The sequence below is a fragment of the Schistocerca piceifrons genome, chromosome 5, assembly GCF_021461385.2.
Source record: "Schistocerca piceifrons isolate TAMUIC-IGC-003096 chromosome 5, iqSchPice1.1, whole genome shotgun sequence".
NCBI lineage: Eukaryota > Metazoa > Arthropoda > Insecta > Orthoptera > Acrididae > Schistocerca > Schistocerca piceifrons.
Window position 1 is genome coordinate 678,999,454 of NC_060142.1, and position 22,378 is coordinate 679,021,831.

The 22,378-nt window shown below is 39.3% G+C and overlaps 1 protein-coding gene across 1 annotated transcript in view; it reads left to right on the forward strand.

Moving 5' to 3' along the window:
• Nucleotides 1–21,647, forward strand: part of LOC124798338 (cleavage stimulation factor subunit 1) — a 196,455-nt gene extending 174,808 nt beyond the window's left edge. The window contains exons 9-10 of the mRNA XM_047261693.1: nucleotides 4,906–5,037; nucleotides 21,448–21,647. Of these exons, the coding sequence (XP_047117649.1) occupies nucleotides 4,906–5,037; nucleotides 21,448–21,554 (239 nt within the window). The 3' untranslated portion in view covers nucleotides 21,555–21,647. The remainder of the gene's footprint in view (nucleotides 1–4,905; nucleotides 5,038–21,447) is intronic.
• Nucleotides 21,648–22,378: the final 731 nt, after the last annotated feature.

The following is a 22,378-nucleotide window of genomic DNA, read 5'->3' on the forward strand; positions in this document are numbered from 1 at the left end:
CTGGACAGGGGAGCTCTTGTCACTTCAGGTACACCATCCAGAATGACGAGACTGTGTGGGAGGGGTTTTTTGGTGTGGGAGAAATGACAAGCTCTGCTACAATCATTGCACAGCTTTTATATTGATATGACTACCAACCAGCTGTCCACCAGTATAAATGATCAATGCCAAATTATGGCCAAGAGTGAAGTAGCCCACATTTTGGCACTACATGCAGCTGAATGTAACAGTCTTGATTTCAATGGCTGCATCACTAACTGGGCCATCTGGATCCTCCCCTTCACCACCAGCTTTTCTGAACTGTGCAGATGGGAGCTAACCTTACAACGCATTCTCTGTTCCTGAAACTATCCTGGCCTCAAACTATGATAACTTACTGTCCCTACAAGCTCCACTCAAAGTTCCTGCCTCCTCTGTCCTATCACCTACTCCCTATACACGTCTGCTCACCCTCTTTTCGTGCTGCCCTCTGCCAACACACCTGTGCCTCTTTCCCCTTCCCTGCTTCTCTTCTTTTCCACTCCCACCTCCCCACCCCTCTGCCCCACAGCCACCTAAATCTGTTCCAGTTGGTAGTTTTGTCAGGCCGCCTCCTAGTCCCTGCACACTCCGCCAGACAGCACTGTTCTCTCCCCCACCCGAACCCTGCTACCCCACCCCCTTCCCCACCCCTTCCAGATTGCTGCTTCCATTCAAAGTGACAGTTACATTCCAGTCTGAGCTGCTGGATATGGTGATCTTGTGTGCGTGAGATGTGCTTGCCTGTGTGAATGAATGTGTAATTTTTTCATTCCTGAAGAAGGTTTTGGCTGAAAGCTGATGTGTCACAATTGTTTTGTTGTGTCTGTTTGCAGCTCATCGTGCCTCATTATGGTGAGTAGCAATCTTATCTTTTCCTTTATGTTGCTGATATTCCAACCTGGAGTTTCCATTGTTTAGAATTAATACAAGCGGCACAGCAACATATAATTTTGCATGTGTGTGTGTGTGTGTGTGTGTGTGTGTGTGTGTGTGTGTGTGTGCACACGCACGTGCACTTGTGCACGTGTTGATTCAAGGTTCTAGGCCGTATAGCCAAATGTGTACTGCACAAGCCACCGTATGGAATGGGGTGGAGTCAGGTGATATGTATCATATCAGTCACATTTCTCCCATGCACTATTCTGTTTAAGCATTGTATGTGGGAAGAAAATCTGTCGGTACACCTCCATATGGGTAAGATTTTCCTTACTTTTAACATCACAAACCTTACACAAGATACATGTTGCAGGTTATAGTATGTCTCTTGACTCATTTTGGAACATGGGCTCTCAGAATTATGTGAGAAAGGCTCTTGACAATTCACATTGTATTCTTTACAATGACTCGCTCTGCAGTTTGTTGAGCATTCCCTTGACCTTCTCACACTTAGTAAAGAAACTGAGCACTTCTTGGTTGATCAGACTGTGGAAATGTCCAAGACTTACAAACAGTGCTCAAGAATTGGTTGTATGTGGGTCTTGTAAGCAAATTCTTCCATGTGATAGTTCAATCTTTTCAGGATTTTTTTTCGATAAATCTGAGTCAGGGAGACGTTTTTGCCATGCCTATATTTTTGTCATCTGGAGGAACTATTAACCACACTGGCTGTAAGGAGCCAGCTATGTATCATTGTTTGTGCCATTGGCCCTGGGAGGTGCACATGCTCATTTTTGTGGTTCTAGACAACACATACATACAGAGTGATATGTTGTCCACTGCATCAGAGGGGGCCGGCCAGAGTGGCCGAGAGGTTAAAGGCGCTACGGTCTGGAACCGCATGACCGCTACGGTCGCAGGTTCGAATCCTGCCTCGGGCATGGATGTGTGTGATGTCCTTAGATTAGTTAGGTTTAAGTAGTTCGAAGTTCTAGGGGACTTATGACCTCAGCAGTTGAATCCCATAGTGCTCAGAGCCATTTCAACCGTTTTTTTTGCATCAGAGGAGTGGCCATTATCGATTGTGTGTGTCAACAACAAAAATTTGGGCCAATTTAGCACACAGAATGCCAAGTGTCACAATCAGTAAAGACTTTTTCTGAAAGCTGGGCAATGAGAAGGTTGACATTTGTCAGGATTTTGACACATCATATCAGAATGCACCTGTCTCCAGTTGTAAAGTGGAAGCAAAATTGTTTTATGTGTTGTTGTTGTGGTGGTCTTCAGTCCAGAGACTGGTTTTATGCAGCTCTCCGTGCTACTCCATCCTGTCCAAGCTTCTTCATCTCCCAGTAACTACTGCAACCTATATCCTTATGAATGTGCTTAGTGTATTCATCCCTTGGTCTCCCTCTGCGATTTTTACCCTCCGCACTTTCCTCCAATACTAAATTGGTGATCCCTTGGTGCCTCAGAACATGTCCTACTAATCGATCCCGTCTTCTAGTCAAGTTGCGCCACAAATTCTTCTTCTACCCAGTTTTATTTAGTACCACCTCATTAGTTATGTGGTCTACCCATCTAATCTTCAGCATTCTTCTGTAGCACCACATTTCAAAAGCTTCCAGTCTCTTCTTGTCTAAACTATTTACTGTCCATGTTTCACATCCATACAGGGCTACACTCCATACAAATTCTTTCAGAAAAGACTTCCTGACACTTAAATCTATACTCGATGTTAGCAAATTTCTCTTCTTCAGAAATGCTTTCCTTGCTATTGCCAGTCTACATTTTATATCCTCTCTACTTCAACCATCATCAGTTATTTTGCTCCCCACATAGAAAAAGTCATCTACTACTTTAAGTGTCTAATTTTCTAACCTAATTCCCTCAGCATCACCTGATTTAATTAGACTACATTCCATTATACTCGGTTTGCTTTTGTTGATGTTCATCTTATATACTCCTCTGAAGACTCTGTCCATTCCGTTCAACTGCTCTTCCAGGCCTTTGCTGTTTCTGACAGAATTACAGTGTTGTCAGCAAACCTTAAAGTTTTTATTTCTTCTCCATGGATTTTAAGTGATGAAGGTACAATTTCCTTTGACAAGGAGTCAGTCGTTTGTGAGTGCGACGTCAATCAAGGCATCATTTCAGGTACCAAGGTAGAGTAGTGTCTTTAGTCATCACACTGGGAGAACTATGGTCAACCTTGAGGACACACCTCTAGTGCGAACACTAAATATTGCAGTGCACATCAAGATAATAATCCAGCATGCATCCAAAACATCATCCAGCTCATTTTGCTGCCGTTCCTACAGTGTCAGGGGGATTTGCTCCTCCAGTAGGATGTTACCTGTTCTCTACTGCTCACATTATCAGTTCATTCTCAAAGATGTTCGTCACCTCCTGGAAACAATACAATCATTTAACTTGTCTCCATTAAGTTTGTGTGATACAGGCTACTACTGCATTACTGGCACTATCCATTAATCAGTTGCAAGAATGGGTAGCAACATACTCACCTGTTTATTGATCTCTGATAAGCCTTGGCCACTGTAAGGACAATACTGCATCACCGAGTAGCTGGAAGCGATGTAATGTTACATATGCTACATGCTGATGACCCTGTCAATTAAATCTTCTTGGCTTACCTGGCAACTGTGGAAGATTGTAATATTGGTCATGTCTTCTGGTTCTTAAAGCAGCCAGAATAAATAGTACAGAGAGGGGCTAAATAATGTAGAAGTTGTTATACTATGTCAACACTCATTTATTTGTTGTGACTAAGTAAATTTCATATTATCAATGACCATAAAAGTGATCTGTAAGCTGTCAGTTCATGAAACAAAGATTACTGAGAAGAGTGCTTATGTCAACATAGTTCTGCCACACAGATTTAGATGAAAGCTGTGTCAGAAGAAACATAACAAGTATTAGCTTTGGCCATTGTGTATCCAATTACACCGACAGTTGAGGCCCTTAGTCTTAGCCAGTTGACTTTCTAGCTAGTGTGGAAAGCATGGTCTGTAAGGAATACGAGCATGAAAGTAGCTTTTATCCCAGTAACAATGAAGGCAGTAACTGTGATATGCTCCAGCTGTCACGATGTGAACTCATAGCTGATAAAATATACATTTTGGAAACAGACTTTCCAGACTTCGATAGTGCATAGTGGTAGGAGTGATTGTTTGAGAAAGGGGCTGTGACCCCAAACTGGTCGCAGAGAAAAAAAAGAAAAGAAAGACAAAAATGTAGTATAACAATTGACTCTATTTCTAAAACAATGAATCAGACTGTGTGCAGTGCTTGCCCCATCTGATGGTGGAGACCTAGGATGCCAACAGTGAATTATGCAGCAGTAAAAATGTTTCTCGACACAGGATGCCTTTGTCGTTCCCAGGTTGTGTCCTGGCAGAGAAATTATGCCGTGTCTTTCTCTCCAGATTGTATAACTTGGGATTCCAGAAAAGACTTCAGGATGCTAAATTTGCTGTCAAATCACTGTCTTGGCCTTTTGTTCACTTGGTCTGCCCTGTCATGTTGGACAATGGAAGTTGGTCAATTAATACTTACACTAAAATACAGCTCCTCAAATTAAATTTTACTCTGGGTCTGCCATTTTAATAATCTCTTTCAAAATTAAATATAATCACCATTTGATTTATAATATGAATGTCAGTAATGAGGCAGTCACATGGGGATTTGCCCCAAGATAGAAGTGACATTGGGTTACTGCATGCAAGATACAGATATTGTTGTCCAAAATAAATCTGTACATAGGTATATTACAATTATATAGTGTGCAGTCTGTATATTACGTAAATAAAATTTCTTTCATGTGGAAATGTTGCTTCAAGCATTTTTGTTTTTCTCTTACACATTAATAAGATTATAGACTTGATATTTTTTAAAATTGTTGGTATTAATTATGCTATTCACATATTGCTTCTTGTTTCTGTACATTCTTGTCAAGAATAATTAATTTGCCTTTCATCTGTTTTATAGGAAAGCAAGAACATCGTGCACAGGCTGTTTTCAACCACACGGAAGACTATGTGCTCTTTCCTGATGAGGCCACAACATCATTATGTGCGTGGAACTCTCGTAATGCTTCTCGCAAGCAGCTACTTTCATTAGGTGAGTTTCTCTCTTTCTTTCTCTTTTATTTTATTTTATTTATTTATTTATTTATTTTTTTGCATTAATAGGGTTGGATTTATAGACCCACAAAGCGTGTGCTTATTCGTATTCTGGGTGTTCCATTTATCTAATGACCAGAGCTGTGCCCACTATGCACCTTTTTGGCCAGTGTCATTCAAATAGTAAAACAAACATCTTGAGTGTAAGAGTGAAGGCTGCAAAGGCAACAATGGCAAGACCAAATTATTCCAGACAACAATGATCCATACATGCATACAGAGTCCTCACGTATTGTTTAGAGATTGTCTGAACAGAAATTTCTAGGCATTTCAATACCAATTTGTGATACAGTTCACAAATTGGTGAATAAATTTCGTGAAACGGGAAGTGTTCGTGACAAGAAGTGTCAACGACAACATACAGTGCTCACAGAAGCTCATCTGATGACATTTCTTACCACCTGGAAAATTCTCCTAAAAGTCCCTGAACATGTCTCTCGTAGCAAATGCAACAATTTCTTGCACCTGTGTACAAAGAGCTGATACATTACTGGGGCTAAAGCTCTGTAAACAGTAGTGCAAGAACTTAAACATGGTGATCCCATGCACAGATTTTGGTTTTTTGAATGGGTTTTTAAACATGCAGGATTGTGAAATGGATCCTTACCTATTTTGTTTTCAGACGGACCTTGATCCCATTTAGACGGGTATGTTAATCTGAAAACTGTCAACATTGGTGTGCTGATAGGCATATTCTGCTTCATGATGAACCCCTTGATGATCAGAAAATAGGAGTGTGGTGTGCAGTTAGTGGTGACAGTTCAATAGGCCCAATTTTTTTTTAAAAGAAACGCTTAACAGTGAAAGATATATCCACAACATATTCAACTGTTTTGTAATGAATTGAGTTTGCTTTGCATTTTTTAACAGGGTTCAGCAAGAGCTCTTACAGCCATTGTTACTTTGTACACAATTCACTGTGTATTCCATGACAGACTCATTAGCAACAATATCTGGCCCTGTTGGAGTCTCAATTTAACCCCATGAGATTTCTGTTTATGAGGAGCACTAAAAGATGGAATGTACACAGCAAATCTGCACATGTTATAGGATCTCAAGAGTAATATCCACAAGTCAGTTAATCAAATTTCTCAAAGGGGATAACATCATATCATGAATTATTTCTTGAGTAGATGTCAGAAATGTGTGGAAAACAATGGCATTCTGTTCCAGCATCTCCTTGCATGACATGTGTGAGTACACAATTTATTTGCGTATATTGTAGGTTTACTGCTGTGTAGTGATACAGACCGGGCAAGTGTCCAATGCAAACTAGTTTTAAATTTCCAAAATCTGGGCATTTATAAAAAAAAAAAAAAAAGTACTACTTAAAGTTTTTACCGCTACAGTGTATATTTTATCAATTAAAATAAGATAATGGGATGATACTCCCGATATTAGAAGTTAGTAAATGTTCACATTTAAACTTGCATATTTCATTCGTTGCCTTTATTACTAAGAAAGAAAGAAAGGAAAGAAGAGCGAAGCAAGTTTCTTTTTTATTAGTTCCAAATTCCTGCACAAAGGAAGAGCGCATGTTACTGACAGCTGCTTGTCATTTACTATGTCCTTTTTATCACTTCTCTCCCTCCCTCCCTCCCTCTCTCTCTCTCTCTCACACACACACACACACACACACACACACACTGCATTGAGTAACTGTGTAATGATAAGGTAGTATAAAAATACATCATCCTTAGATCACTGCTTTGTAATGTAATACAATTAATAATCCATGTCAAATCTCTGAATATTACTGAAGGATGGTTATTGATAGCAAAATTATTACTGAATTTCGTAAACAGCTGGCAAATATGTCTAGATAATAAATATATTATTCAATGTTAAACTGATATCAGTGCGGGAGGGGGGGAGTGCTTTATTTTCAGTTGTAGTGATATTTGAGATAGACTATAGTTTTCTGTTCTGCTTCTTTCTTTATCTGCTTTCATATGACTGAACTAACGTCAAGATAAAATGAGAACATTAACGTAAAAAAGATTTAATACAAAAGAATAGATGCCAAAGACACTGGAATCATTCAGTTCTGATACTAGTCAATTCCTAGAGGATCCGCAATTCTTGGGCTTATGGAAATCGAACTGGAATGTGATTCATCCCTAATTAAAACCATTATGAATAAACTTTGTTAACTCTAATATTTTTGCAGTAGTATAGTTTAAGTAAAAATACTACCTACTGGCTACCTACTTAACATATTGCATACCTGCTGCTGTGCCGTGGTTATTGTGGCAGTTCCTTCCAATTTTTGTAAGACGTGTGCGAAATGAGCGCGCCTTCCTTATTTGAATGTAGCTGCAGTTATCAGTGTCTGATGCTGATGAAGCTTGGCAGACATGTTTGTGTGATGTTCTAATATTCTTGAAGGTTGTGATACCTCTGGAAACACAAGTCTTTATGAACAGAACTTCACAAAACTGGCAGTAGTATCTTGTTTCACTTCTTTTATGATGCGCTGCGCAGACTCTGCAAGGTTGTGCTGGATATTTCTTTTTTCCACTTCCCACAATGGTCCGAATAGTATGTTACCAGAGAATCAGCTAGGTGGATCCTTAGCAGGTACTTTTTTCGTGGTTTGGGTTGCTTCAGTTTCCCCCTCAGTTGCTGTGCCAACTTGTTGAGTACTTTTCCAGGCTCTTGCAACTTCATGTAGGAACATTTTATATTTTTTGTATATCTGGATTTGTATGTATTAAAAAGCAGAGTTTATTAGATACAAAACTACTTCCTTTGTCCATTTATTGGTTTTCTGGCGTTATCTCACAATATGAAAGATATTAGTCAGCTCTTTCCATGCCGTTCATAAATTTATTGTACATCACAATACCTTTTGGTTTCTGTGTGGTTTCCCCTTGTTGTGTTTTTTGTTTTTCTGTCACAATTATCTTTCCACACCTGCAGCAAAAAGTCACTTTGTCTTCGAGATTTGGCTTCTTTGTAGACACTGAGAGATATCTCTTTCGATTCTTATTGTACAATAAACTCTTGTTTTCCTTTCTATAATATGGCAATAGCTGTACTATTGTAATAAATGTCTTGATGAACATGGTACCACATGCCAAGGTGGGATGAAAGTATAGAGAGAATAGTTTCTTGAAGCCTTTTCCTTCCCCAGTGTATATTTCTAGATATACCCACTTACACTTTCGCAAACCATATGGACAAGCAAACCATATCTGAAAAATTTCCGGGATTATATGTCTGGGAATGAAGCCACTTTCTCCATGGTATCATTGCTTTATCAAGAGAAAGCTCCTGTTCAGGTTTGTATACAGTCTGAAATTTATGTAGGAGGTGCTTTAGCTCAAGTTCAGTTTTGTAGATATGTTTTCTGACCGCTCTGTAAGGAATTGTCATTGATGTGCCATGAGTTCCTTATCTGCTTAAATCAGTTATTGCTCATTAGCTTGCCAAAAATCAGAGCATCTGTTAGAGAATCTGTTGACCAGTAGTCCTTCAAATAATCTTTTTTTATTTACCCCATCAAGATCATCATGCCCAGAAATTTTTTCAGTTCAACAGCCGTGATATCCATAAATTTGGGAGTCTTGGGAGATTCTTTGTAATGGTTTTTGTTCTGTTTGTAATACAGGTTTGATTGTGTCGACATCTGATCGAACAATTCGTTCCCTAAAAATAATTCCACATTGCTTATAATTCTGTTGATCTCACTGGGAAGGATTTTTACACCTGGGATTCCTGTAAATGTTCCTAAAATAATGATCTTGTCCTTCTTTAGCCAACTTTCACTGTCAGAAGCTTCGTCATCTAAATTGTTCACAATTATCTCACTTTAGTTGATTATAGCCATGGTGTTTTCTTCTTCACTTCCACTACTACTATCAGTAACATCATTTGAATCACTTGGAACATGAGAATGATTCTCTGCAAACAGCTCACCAAGAATCTTGCTTTCCGTCAACTATTTTCGTGCGGTACCACACAAGGCAACAACTACAGTACTGACTATTTCACAATACTGATTATTGGCGGTAAAATGAAAGATAAAAGTAAGTTCATACTGTTGTTTACTGCTCTTAACCATTCAGTTCATATACAACCTTTTGATAAATTGAAATAGTTAGTGGCATGAGCAATGGGTCTCAAAAAACACACGCGGAACGAAAAATGTAAATTTGCGTGATTTGTTCAAAGTAGCTGGACGTGGAAACATGTAAATTTATGTGAACCACACACCGTGTTTAATATAAACTATAATTTATTTCAAGAATTACTTTTAAACTTGAGTTTTGTTTTCTTTTTTTATTACATACTACCACAAGAATTGACCTTATTAAAAATCTATAGTTACATTTACAGACCAGTTTATTTCCCCTAATAACTCTTCCCTAACTCTCAAGCAGCTTTTTCAACTTGGTTACCAAACTACAACAGAATCAGTGTTGCAAAACATCTTTTACAATACAAAATATCAGTTTAAAGTTTTATATATATATATATATATATATATATATATAAGATGAGGTGACTTACCGAACAAAAGCGCTGGCAGGTCGATAGACACACAAACATACACACAAAATTCAAGCTTTCGCAACAAACTGTTGCCTCATCAGGAAAGAGGGAAGGAGAGGGGAAGACGAAAGGAAGTGGGTTTTAAAGGAGAGGGTAAGGAGTCATTCCAATCCCGGGAGCGGAAAGACTTACCTTAGGGGGAAAAAAGGACAGGTATACACTCGCACATATCCATCCACACATACAGACACAAGCAGACATATATATATATATATATATATATATATATATATATATATATATATATATATATATATATATATATATATATAATGGAAGGAAACATTCCACGTGGGAAAAATTATATATAAAAACAAAGATGAGGTGACTTACCGAACAAAAGCGCTGGCAGGTCGATAGACACACAAACAAACACAAACATACACACAAAATTCAAGCTTTCGCAACAAACTGTTGCCTCATCAGGAAAGAGGGAAGGAGAGGGGAAGACGAAAGGAAGTGGGTTTTAAGGGAGAGGGTAAGGAGTCATTCCAATCCCGGGAGCGGAAAGACTTACCTTAGGGGGAAAAAAGGACAGGTATACACTCGCACACACGCACATATCCATCCACACATACAGACACAAGCAGAATATGTCTTTCCGCTCCCGGGATTGGAATGACTCCTTACCCTCTCCCTTAAAACCCACTTCCTTTCGTCTTCCCCTCTCCTTCCCTCTTTCCTGATGAGGCAACAGTTTGTTGCGAAAGCTTGAATTTTGTGTGTATGTTTGTGTTTGTTTGTGTGTCTATCGACCTGCCAGCGCTTTTGTTCGGTAAGTCACCTCATCTTTGTTTTTTATATATATATATATAAGTGGTGCTTGTCAATTACTCTTTGAAATGCATAAATGCCCAGGCATTTATGAATTTTGGGCATATAGCCCAGGCATTTATATTGGACATTTGTCCCAACTTACAAATGCCCAGTCATTTTACATCACTACTACTGTGGTAGTAGACAGGAGACACAGCATCTGCTTCACTTTACAACTGATGCTTACTGCCCATCTTCTGCTGTGCCGTGCATGCTGTCATAGTGACATAGATTTGAGAATGCTCAGTTGCCATGAACATGAAATTGACAGAAAGGTATTCTAACAATGGAAAACATAGGATGGAGTAATGACAATATTATGAAAGGGATAGATTGCTACTCCCCCCCCATGAACCATGGACCTTGCCGTTGGTGGAGAGGCTTGCGTGCCTCAGCGATACAGATAGCCGTACCGTAGGTACAACCACAACGGAGGGGTATCTGTTGAGAGGCCAGACAAACGTGTGGTTCCTGAAGAGGGGCAGCAGCCTTTTCAGTAGTTGCAAGGGCAACAGTCTGGATGATTGACTGATCTGGCCTTGTAACAATAACCAAAACGGCCTTGCTGTGCTGGTACTGCGAACGGCTGAAAGCAAGGGGAAACTACAGCCGTAATTTTTCCCGATGGCATGCAGCTTTACTGTATGATTAAATGATGATGGCGTCCTCTTGGGTAAAATATCCCGTAGGTAAAATAGTCCCCCATTCGGATCTCCGGGCGGGAACTACTCAAGAGGATGTCGTTATCAGGAGAAAGAAAACTAGCGTTCTACGGATCGGAGCGTGGAATGTCAGATCCCTTAATCGGGCAGGTAGGTTAGAAAATTTAAAAAGGGAAATAGATAGGTTAAAGTTAGATATAGTGGGAATTAGTGAAGTTCGGTGGCAGGAGGAACAAGGCTTCTGGTCAGGTGACTACACGGTTATAAACACAAAGTCAAATAGGGGTAATGCAGGAGTAGGTTTAATAATGAATAGGAAAAGAGGAATGCGGGTAAGCTACTACAAACTGCATAGTGAACGCATTATTGTGGCCAAGTTAGATACGAAGCCCACGCCTACTACAGTAGTACAAGTTTATATGCCAACTAGCTCTGCAGATGACGAAGAAATTGAAGAAATGTATGATGAAATAAAAGAAATTATTCAGAGAGTGAAGGGAGACGAAAATTTAATAGTCTTGGGTGATTGGAATTCGAGTGTAGGAAAAGGGAGAGAAGGAAACGTCGTAGGTGAATATGGATTGGGGCTAAGAAATGAAAGAGGAAGCCGCCTGGTAGAATTTTGCACAGAGCGCAACTTAATCATAGCTAACAGTTGGTTTAAGAATCATGATAGAAGGTTGTATACATGGAAGAACCCTGGAGATACTAAAAGGTATCAGATAGGTTATATAATGGTAAGACAGAGATTTAGGAACCAGGTTTTAAATTGTAAGACATTTCCAGGGGCAGATGTGGACTCTGACCACAATCTGTTGGTTATGACCTGTAGATTAAAACTGAAGAAACTGCAAAAAGGTGGGAATTTAAGAAGATGGGACCTGGATAAACTGAAAGAACCAGAGGTTGTACAGAGTTTCAGGGAGAGCATAAGGGAACAATTGACAGGAATGGGGGAAAGAAATACAGTAGAAGAAGAATGGGTAGCTTTGAGGGATGAAGTAGTGAAGGCAGCAGAGGATCAAGTAGGTAAAAAGACGAGGGCTAGTAGAAATCCTTGGGTAACAGAAGAAATATTGAATTTAATTGATGAAAGGAGAAAATGCAGTAAATGAAGCAGGCAAAAAGGAATACAAACGTCTCAAAAATGAGATTGACAGGAAGTGCAAAATGGCTAAGCAGGGATGGCTAGAGGACAAATGTAAGGATGTAGAGGCTTATCTCACTAGGGGTAAGATAGATACTGCCTACAGGAAAATTAAAGAGACCTTTGGAGATAAGAGAACCACTTGTATGAACATCAAGAGCTCAGATGGAAACCCAGTTCTAAGTAAAGAAGGGTAAGCAATAAGGTGGAAGGAGTATATAGAGGGTCTATACAAGGGCGATGTACTTGAGGTCAATATTATGGAAATGGAAGAGGATGTAGATGAAGATGAAATGGGATATACGATACTGCGTGAAGAGTTTGACAGAGCACTGAAAGACCTTAGTCGAAACAAGGCCCCCGGAGTAGACAACATTCCATTGGAACTACTGACGGCCTTGGGAGAGCCAGTCCTGACAAAACTCTACCATCTGGTGAGCAAGATGTATGAAACAGGCGAAATACCCTCAGACTTCAAGAAGAATATAATAATTCCAATCCCAAAGAAAGCAGGTGTTGACAGATGTGAAAATTACCAAACATTCAGTTTAATAAGCCACAGCTGCAAAATACTAACACGAATTCTTTACAGACGAATGGAAAAACTAGTAGAAGCTGACCTCTGGGAAGATCAGTTTGGATTCCGTAGAAATACTGGAACACGTGAGGCAATACAGACTTCATGACTTATCTTAGAAGAAAGATTAAGGAAAGGCAAACCTACGTTTCTAGCATTTGTAGACTTAGAGAAAGCTTTTGACAATGTTGACTGGAATACTCTCTTTCAAATCCTAAAGGTGGCGGGGGGAAAAATACAGGGAGCGAAAGGCTATTTACAATTTGTACAGAAACCAGATGGCAGTTATAAGAGTCGAAGGACATGAAAGGAAGGCAGTGGTTGGGAAGGGAGTGAGACAGGGTTGTAGCCTCTCCCCGATGTTATTCAATCTGTATATTGAGCAAGCAGTAAAGGAAACAAAAGAAAAATTCGGAGTAGGTATTAAAATCCATGGAGAAGAAATAAAAACTTTGAGGTTCGCCGATGACATTGTAATTCTGCCAGAGACAGCAAAGGACTTGGAACAGCAGTTGAATGGAATGGATGGTGTCTTGAAGGGAGTATATAAGATGAACATCAACAAAAGCAAAACGAGGATAATGGAATGTAGTGAAATTAAGTCGGGTGATGGTGAGGATATTAGATTAGGAAATGAGACACTTAAAGTAGTAAAGGAGTTTTGCTATTTGGGGAGCAAATTAACTGATGATGGTTGAAGTAGAGAGGATATAAAATGTAGACTGGCAATGGTAAGGAAAGCATTTCTGAAGAAGAGAAATTTGTTAACATCGAGTATAGATTTAAGTGTCAGGAAGTCATTTCTGAAAGTATTTGTATGGAGTGTAGCCATGTATGGAAGTGAAACATGGACGGTAAATAGTTTGGACAAGAAGAGAATAGAAGCTTTCGAAATGTGGTGCTACAGAAGAATGCTGAAGATTAGATGGGTAGCCCACATAACTAATGAGGAAGTATTGAATAGGATTGGGGAGAAGAGAAGTTTGTGGCACAACTTGACCAGAAGAAGGGATCGGTTGGTAGGACATGTTCTGAGGCATCAAGGGATCGCCAATTTAGTATTGGAGGGCAGCGTGGAGGGTAAAAATCGTAGGGGGGGACCAAGAGATGAATACACTAAGCAGATTCAGAAGGATGTAGGTTGCAGCAAGTACTGGGAGATGAAGAAGCTTGCACAGGATAGAGTAGCATGGAGAGCTGCATCAAACCAGTGTCAGGACTGAAGACCACAACAGCAGATTGCTACTCACCTTAGTTCTTTTTGACAGCAATAAGATAAAAGCAAAAGTATATTGAAATCAAATGCCTCCAATTGCCAGTTATGCTATAGTTTTATTCACACAACTAGTTTTGGCTTAGTTATGAGTCAATCTCAAGTGTATTAAATGTTTTTTGCTACAGCTGATGATGACAAACACTGTCTAAACTTATACACTTTGTTATACGAACAAACATTCCTCAGCACATAAACGCTTAACACACTTCAGAATGACGCATTATTGATTGGAAACTGGTTATATCAATAAAAGTATTACACAATTGACAAGTGGAGCATTTGATTTCCGTAAGTATGCAGTCAACAACTGCATAAGTACTCCAACCCTTCAAGGAGTGACAACACAAATGTTTCTCAGGATAAAGACAAAAGTATTGAGTCTTTCTACAAGTTGCTGTGATGGGATTGCAATAGCAACTACAGCAAAGCTGACTCACATGCACACACAGAGGAAATGTTCATTTAGTCTCTTACTTTTAAGGAGAAATAAGTTTCCTTCTCCAGTAGGAACAGGTTCTTTGAGGAAACTGTTTCTTGATTTCAGCCTTTGGGTAGCCTGTCAAATTCTTTATAGTATCGATGTGGAGTTCTGCATTCTCTCTTTCTAGGCAACTGCAATGGCAAAAAACAATATTCACCAGAAAATTGCTAAACCACAAGTCTAAACAGTTAAGCAGACTGCAGACTGGTGATAATACAGGGTGGAAAAAATAAAACTGGCCATGGAAATATTTACAATAAAACTGGTGCTGGATTGACCCTTGTTAATTAACATGACAGAAGACACTGGAAATGGCCACTGTTGATGTCGATGCAGCACTGTGCTTGGTTTATTAAGCTGTTAGCCAGGCATAGCAGTTTTGCCTGGGGGTTAGCTGCAATCTCATTTCAAGTGTTCTGCTGTAGCTCATCCAGTGTGTGAGTACACTGGACACTTCAGTTTGCCTCACAGGCAAAAATCAGAGGGACAGAGAGAGAGAGAGAGAGAGAGAGAGAGAGAGAGAGAGAGACCAGGCAGTTTAGGTGCCCAGGATATTGCACTGCCTCTGCTGACTGCCTCACCAAGCACCTCATGCACTCGTGACAAGGTTGTCAAAGCAATGTTGCTTGATCTTGCTGAAAATACCCATAAAGTTGATCGTCTTCTGTGAGTTGATCCACATATGAAGTAAGCAATTTATGGATGTATCAGGTAGCATTACTAGTTTGGTTAAAGAATCTGTCTCGTGGCCCCCTACCACCACGGCACAGCGTGTCCCCAGGTTGCGGATAGGGAATATGGCCTTCAGATATGAAGGGTAGCTGCGAATACAAAAAAATAAGCAGTCACGGACAGCCGGTGGGGAGCAGGCGATGGCGTGATGAACCATCCCTGTTTCTTCTTCTCTTTCTATCAAATCTATCCATCAAGAATCAGCAACATTAATGGTCATGGGTCCCTTTGTAGACAGGGACAGATGGCGAAAATATGTTGCTGCGGTAATGGACTCTCGAGTCCGGTAAATAAGTAAGTAAGTTAAAGAATCATGTTATGATGCAGACACCAGTCATCGTGCACCAAACACCAATCTTAGGATTATGCAACAGCTCTTCAAAGTATTGATGAACTTTTCTTATGCATAATGGTGCATGTTCTGTGAATTCACGTATCCTGATATGCAGAACCTGGCCTCATCCGTATCAATAAAAGGGTCCAAAAGTCCTGATTCCACTTCTCTCATAAACCACCAGCAGAACTCAACACACCAAAGGTCATCGGGTTGTTTTAACTCATTTCATACACAACAATAAATTTGTATGGATATGGATGCCTGTGGTTTTGATAACATTTCATTATGATTATCTGTTAATTCTCATTTGTACAGATAAACAGCATTGAGATTTTGTCAATCTTTTTTCCAGGCTTTCCTTCACTCGAGCAATGTTTTCTGGTGTTTGAATTCTTTTCAGGTAGTTATGACTTTTATTCGCTGCAGAGCCAGTTTTGCACTATTTTGCCACTAAGTTTTATGTTGCAGACTTTTCTGGAGGTTTTGCCAAGACACTTCCAGTCTTAAACTCATGTACACACAGGTCTGCAGGTTGTTTACCATGAAATATACTTCACATAACACTTGACAAGAGACACAAGGTGTTTTATTGTGAGTAAAATTTTGTAGTTGATTCAACTGTTCACTAAACACATCTACTTCTCTCACTCACTCAAATGTGATAACACTGCAAAGTATTTGTGGCATAGCATGTGGGAAATGCACATGTGTAGACACAAGACAGCAACCACTTGGAGTGTCGAAATCATGGTTTCCAACATTTTCTGGGTTGAGCAACTCGCTGTTCATTAACAAGGATTAATTGTGCATCGGTCTTGTAAATATTTTCCATGCCAGTTATATTTTTCCCACCCTGTATATGAAGAAGTTACAGCAAAAGCCTTGTCTGCTGGCCCTGTCAGGCTATTCAATACTGACTGGCCGCCCTGTCATCCTCTGCCACTGGTGTCATTCAGATGCGATTTGAGAGGCAGTCAGCACACTGCCCTCCCTACCATTGTCATTTTCTCAGACCTTTGGAGCTGCTACTTCTGAAATGAATAGCTCCTCGGTTGGCATCCTGAGGCTGAGTGCACCCTGTTCCAGCCCTCCCACCAAGGAAAAATCACTGGCAGTACTGTGAATCAAAGCAGGGTCCACCACACAGCAGTCAGACATAATGACCACTTTGCTGCAAAGGTGGATGTATGAAGAAGCTACACTTTTGAAAATTCATGACCTTATATCTGTCAGTGAGGGAAACAAAAATTGAAAAGTTTACAAAATTTATTTTCTAAATCACGTGGTACCTGTATGATGGTGATCTGCAACTCAGTGGTTTCAATGTGACCACTTTATTGTTCACTCTTATTAGTAATGATAATTCCTCTCTGCATCAGCCAATCACATATAGACAGATAAACAATTACTGTACAGAATACCAGTATCTCCTCTTGCCATCTCACTTGCTCATTGCTTTTTTGTCTACATACATCAAAAAAAGTTTTGCATCATCCCAGTTCCCAGAACTCCCGAAGATCGACATTGACAGTGGATATTTTATCACAGACACAGTCCCTTTGACTGTTCAGAGATGTCACTAAATCTGCCAAAAGATGTAAGCACCATGCATGAGCAGCACCTATTAGACGCAGGGGGTCTGACAGCTGACCATTTCCAGTCATTGCACCAAGAAGGAGGTACACGGCTCATGTTGTTTGTAGTTCAACCGTGCCTAGACGGTCAATGCCGCAGTTCGACTGCGTCCGCATTGTTACTTTGTGCCAGGAAGTGTCCAGGTGTTTCGGAATGAACCAAAGCTATGTTGTTTGGACATGGAGGAGATACAGAGACACATGAACTGTCAATGACATGCCTCGCTCAGGCCGCACAAGGAATACTACTGCAGTGGATGATCGCTACCTATGGATTATGGCTTGGAGGAACCCTGACAGAAATGCCACCATCTTGAATAATGCTTTTTGTATAGCTACAGGACGTTGTGTTATGACTCAAACTGTGCGCAATAGGGTGCATGATGCGCAACTTCACTCACGACTTCCAAGGCAGGGCCCATCTTTGCAACCATAACACCAAGCAGTGCAGTACAGATGAGCCCAACAACATGCCAAATGGACCACTCAGAATTGGCATCACATTCTCTTCACATTTATGAGTGTTGCATATGCCTTCAACCAGACAATTGTAAGAGACGTGTTTGAAGGCAACCCAGTCAGGCTGAACGCCTTAGGCACACTGTCCAGCGAGTGCAGTAAGGTGGAGGTTTCCTGATGTTTTGGGGTGGCATTATGTTGGGCTGAAGTACGCTGCTGATAGTCATGGAAGGTGCCTAACAGCTGTACAATACGTGAATGCCATCCTCCGGCCGATAGTGCAACCATATCGGCAGCATATTGGCGAGGCATTCGTCTTCATGGATGACAATTCGCGTCCCCATCGTGCCCATCTTGTGAATGACTTCCTTCAGGAGAACGGCATTGTTCAACTAGAGTGGCGAGCATGTTCACCAGCAGGCATGAACACTATTGAACATGCCTGTGCTATATTTAAAAGGGCTGTTTATGGACAATGTGACCAACCAACCACTCTGTGGGATCTATGCCGAATTGCTGTTGAGGATTGGGACAATCTGGACCTACAGTGCCTTGATGGACTTGTGGATACTGTGCCACGATGAATACAGGCATGCATCAATGCAAGAGGACATGCTACATTGTGCACCTTCCATTATGGTCTCATGCTCTATACTCTATGTTTATCTGATTTTTCTAAAAAGAATTGCATTTCACAAGCCTCCATCTTAACAGTTATTTTTTGACAACTCATTTGTTTAAAAGCCTCACATATCACCTAAGTTGTTTAACTCTCATTTCCCATTTTAAAAAGTCTTTTACTAATCTCCTGTGAGTGGCAACCATAAATTTTGATGATCATTTTTGTAATCTGCAGAAAAGTTCAGTTCCAGTACATTTCTTCGTTTAAAATACAACAAAACTTCTCATATTAGTGGCATCAGTTGGAATCTGTCATAATAGCTGAAAATATCTTAGACGTAAAAGAACTGTATGTATGAAATGTGAAATCAAACAATCGAGGATTGGTTACAATGTTAATATTGTAAGCATTCCATGACTATGTAAATTTTAGACATTGTGCATTGTACTGTAATTGAAATCACAGTGTCAGTTGACTTCAAGCAGGTATTTTTTGCATCCTTAGAGATTTTCATTGTTGTAAATAAATATAACGCACACATCCATTTACTCAGCTGCTGTGATTTATCTTCATTCATAGTGCACAAGAGCATGCTGTATTATCAGAGGTACACAAAAAAATAAGAGAATATGACAGATCCTTTAAAGTCAGTTAATATGTTCAACAGTTTGGATCCACTTTTTCCCCAAAACTATTACCTAAGCACAAGCATGTGCACCCCTAACCCCCCCCCCCCCCCCCCCCACACACACACTCTTTTTTATTCTTTGGAACATACTTAAAAAAGGTTAAAAGCTCTGTCCGCTGTGCTTGAGAACCATAGTTTAGGATGTTATAGCCTTTTTTTTTATTTCCCTGAAATTGTATTTGGTGTGAGTGGTGTTAGAATCCCTGTTTGGCAATTTTTGTGTGTTTTCCCCAAAATGTCAGAATGGTTTATTTGAAAAGTATATAACCAATTTCCTTGCTTATCCTTGTCCAATTTCTTCTTGTCAGTTGGACTTTCAAAACGTAATTTTCCATTCTTCATTAAGGTACACAGCATATTATATACCATTCATCAGTCTGTTATGTAATGTATTTAGAAGAAAGGTAGTCAGTTGTTTGGTCCTCATTGAGATGAGTGATTGTTTCCTTCTCACAGCTATAAGTCTTTTTCACCCTTGTTTGCAGTAACATCCAGCAGGTGACTCTTATTTGGTTTGGCTTCAAGTCTTGTCGCCACCTTTTGTATGTTCCATTAGTGCCCTGCATTGAATGTGACTTCTTGCAGCCCAGTCAGTGAATGCAGATAATCACTGAATGTTTGTGCATGGTTGTTGTTGTTCCAGTAGTTAGCATCTTTGCCATCTTTGCAGTTGTTACATGCAGGTTTGTTTGCAATATTTTTCCTTGACATCCTTGATGTTTTCTTGTGGAAGACATTAAGTGCTTATATTGTCATCAGGATGCAGCCTTGCTGTTCTTGGCACTCTAAACCAATTTTTTTCTTCAAAAACAGTCAAAGGGCAGTGGCTCTTTTCTACATTAAGATCTAGACATCTAGGGATACTGCACCATTGCTAAGTGTAAAATGTGGTGAGGAAATAATAAATAGAATGGCAACAAAATTTTTAGGTGTCCATATTAATGATAATTTAAACTAGAAAACACACATTTTGGAACTCCTAAAACAACTTAGTTCATCCACATTTGCAGTGAGAATAGTTATAAATCTTGGGGAGAGGCAGACAGTAAGTTGACGTATTTTGCATATTTTGATTCAGTGATGTTGTATGGAATAATGTTCTGGGTAATTATTCTTAAGAAAGGAAGTCTTGATGGCTCAAAAATGAACTGTAAGAAAAATGTGTGGTGCTCACCTGTGATCATCTTGTAAATGTCTGTTTAAGGCATTGGGCTTCCTAACTACTGCTTCACAGCATATTTATTCCCTTGTGTGGTTTGTTGTAAATAATTCATTGCAGTTCAAAAAGAACAGCGATGCACATAATTTCAATATGGTATAAAAATGACATTCATTACTCCATATTAAAGCTGTCTTTAGTACAAAAGAGGGGGCACAATGCTGCAACTAAAATTCTTGGTAACTTGGCAAGTGGTGTAAAATGTCTGACAGACACAAAAGTAAAATTTGAAAAACAAACTGAGAAAGTTTCTCCTTGACTACTTCTTTTATTCCATAGAAGAATTTCTGTTATCATAATGCGTAAAACGTGGTTGGGGTAGGAATCACTAACTCGTGTGTACATTTAAAAAACAAAAAGAAAAAAGAAAGAAAAAAAAACACTTAAAAATGTTCAGCATGTAGCTATATTTACAAATTGATTTGGAGTGTGAGTGTAAAATGAGTCATTTTACATAATTATGTTTTATTGTGCAAATGATCTATGGAACACGAAACAATAGTCATGCAAAATCGAGCGAAGATAGATTCATCTTGCAAATGCCAGTGGAGCAGCCCAAGTCATTGTTATAGTAGTATCTCACATGATGATAACCTTTTTTTCATATTCCAAAAATGCTATTTTTACTGGCATGCTGTCTAATTATTATTTTTTTTTATGAATAAGGAGATACAGAGCTCATAACAGTGTGTAAAAAATCTTAATAATGCACCTCAGTAATTGGCAACAAATACAATTATTTTACCTCCTTCAGGAAAAAGTGGTAAGAGTAGTAAAAAATATACTTTAGGTATATCTGTCAACACTATTAAAAGCATTTAGCTTGTTCTCTGCATCTTGTTTACTAAGACTCACATAGTCTGAAAATGAGCTTGATCAGTTTGAAATCCCCATATGAACAGTAAAATAAATAAATAATTAAAAAACTGAAGCTGATTGGTTACTGTTTTAAGCCATCACATATTAAATGATCAGTGTTCTTTTCAAACTGTTCTGGATTTAATGAGATGTTTTGTGGGATGTAAAGGAGGCAGAATGGTAATTTTGAGCAGGTAATTTTTGATGCAGCTTTGTGTGGTGAACTGTGAATTGACGTTTCTTATGTATTGCTTTTCTTCTGTAGTGTCATTATTTGTTACAGGTCACAATGGGCCAGTGCGGTTAATAGCACATTCCCCTACAGCACCAGCATTTCTCACTTGTTCTGATGACTTCCGTGCTCGCTTTTGGTTCCGACGTATGCACTGATGAGCTGTGGTTGTGTGTAGCCTTATTTTTATACTCTCCCATAAATCAGTGTGTTTGTACATGTGATGTATGCTATTAAAGTTGTTACTCATATTTAAAGATATTGTGATTTGTGAAACACCATTGACGTTAATGATTGAGTGGAGATCCTGTTACTTGTTGTAAATTACTTCTTTCATTGGGTGCATATTAATTTTTGATAATACATTAAGAGACAAACAAGAAAACTCTGTGGTTTTATATATGTTGGATGAAGAGTCGAAAAAATTTACAGCAACAGTAACAATTGGCCATTCGCCATATTTAATGACTTTGTTACATCTCAGCAGACTACTACTGTAATGCTACAATAACACAAGGTAAAGTATAAGCATAAATACAAGCATATTTCCAGAGGAATGTTAAGAATTATTATATATCTTTTGGACAGTCATTTCCCAGCCATAAAACTAAGCAATAATAGTGGGGGCTCAAGAGGATGTACTAAGTAACTTGATTAATATTAAAAGCATCATGTTTATAGTTCGTCATTTTATCCTTTCGTGAACTTCATGTCCATTAAGGATTGTTGGCAAATAATGCAACCAGCCAGAAATTGGCTGTATTATTCATGTACATTCAAGTTTTATGTTTTAAAACCTGAGTGTTTTCAACAATGTATCTCATATTGGCAGTTTAACAGGTTGTCTGTGGGTGAACGGTTTCTGATCAGAATGAGATTTTCACTCTGAAGCGGAGTGTGCACCGATATGAAACTTCGTGGCAGATTAAAACTGTGTGCTGGACCAAGTCTTGAACTCGGGATCTTTGCCTTTCGCGGGCAA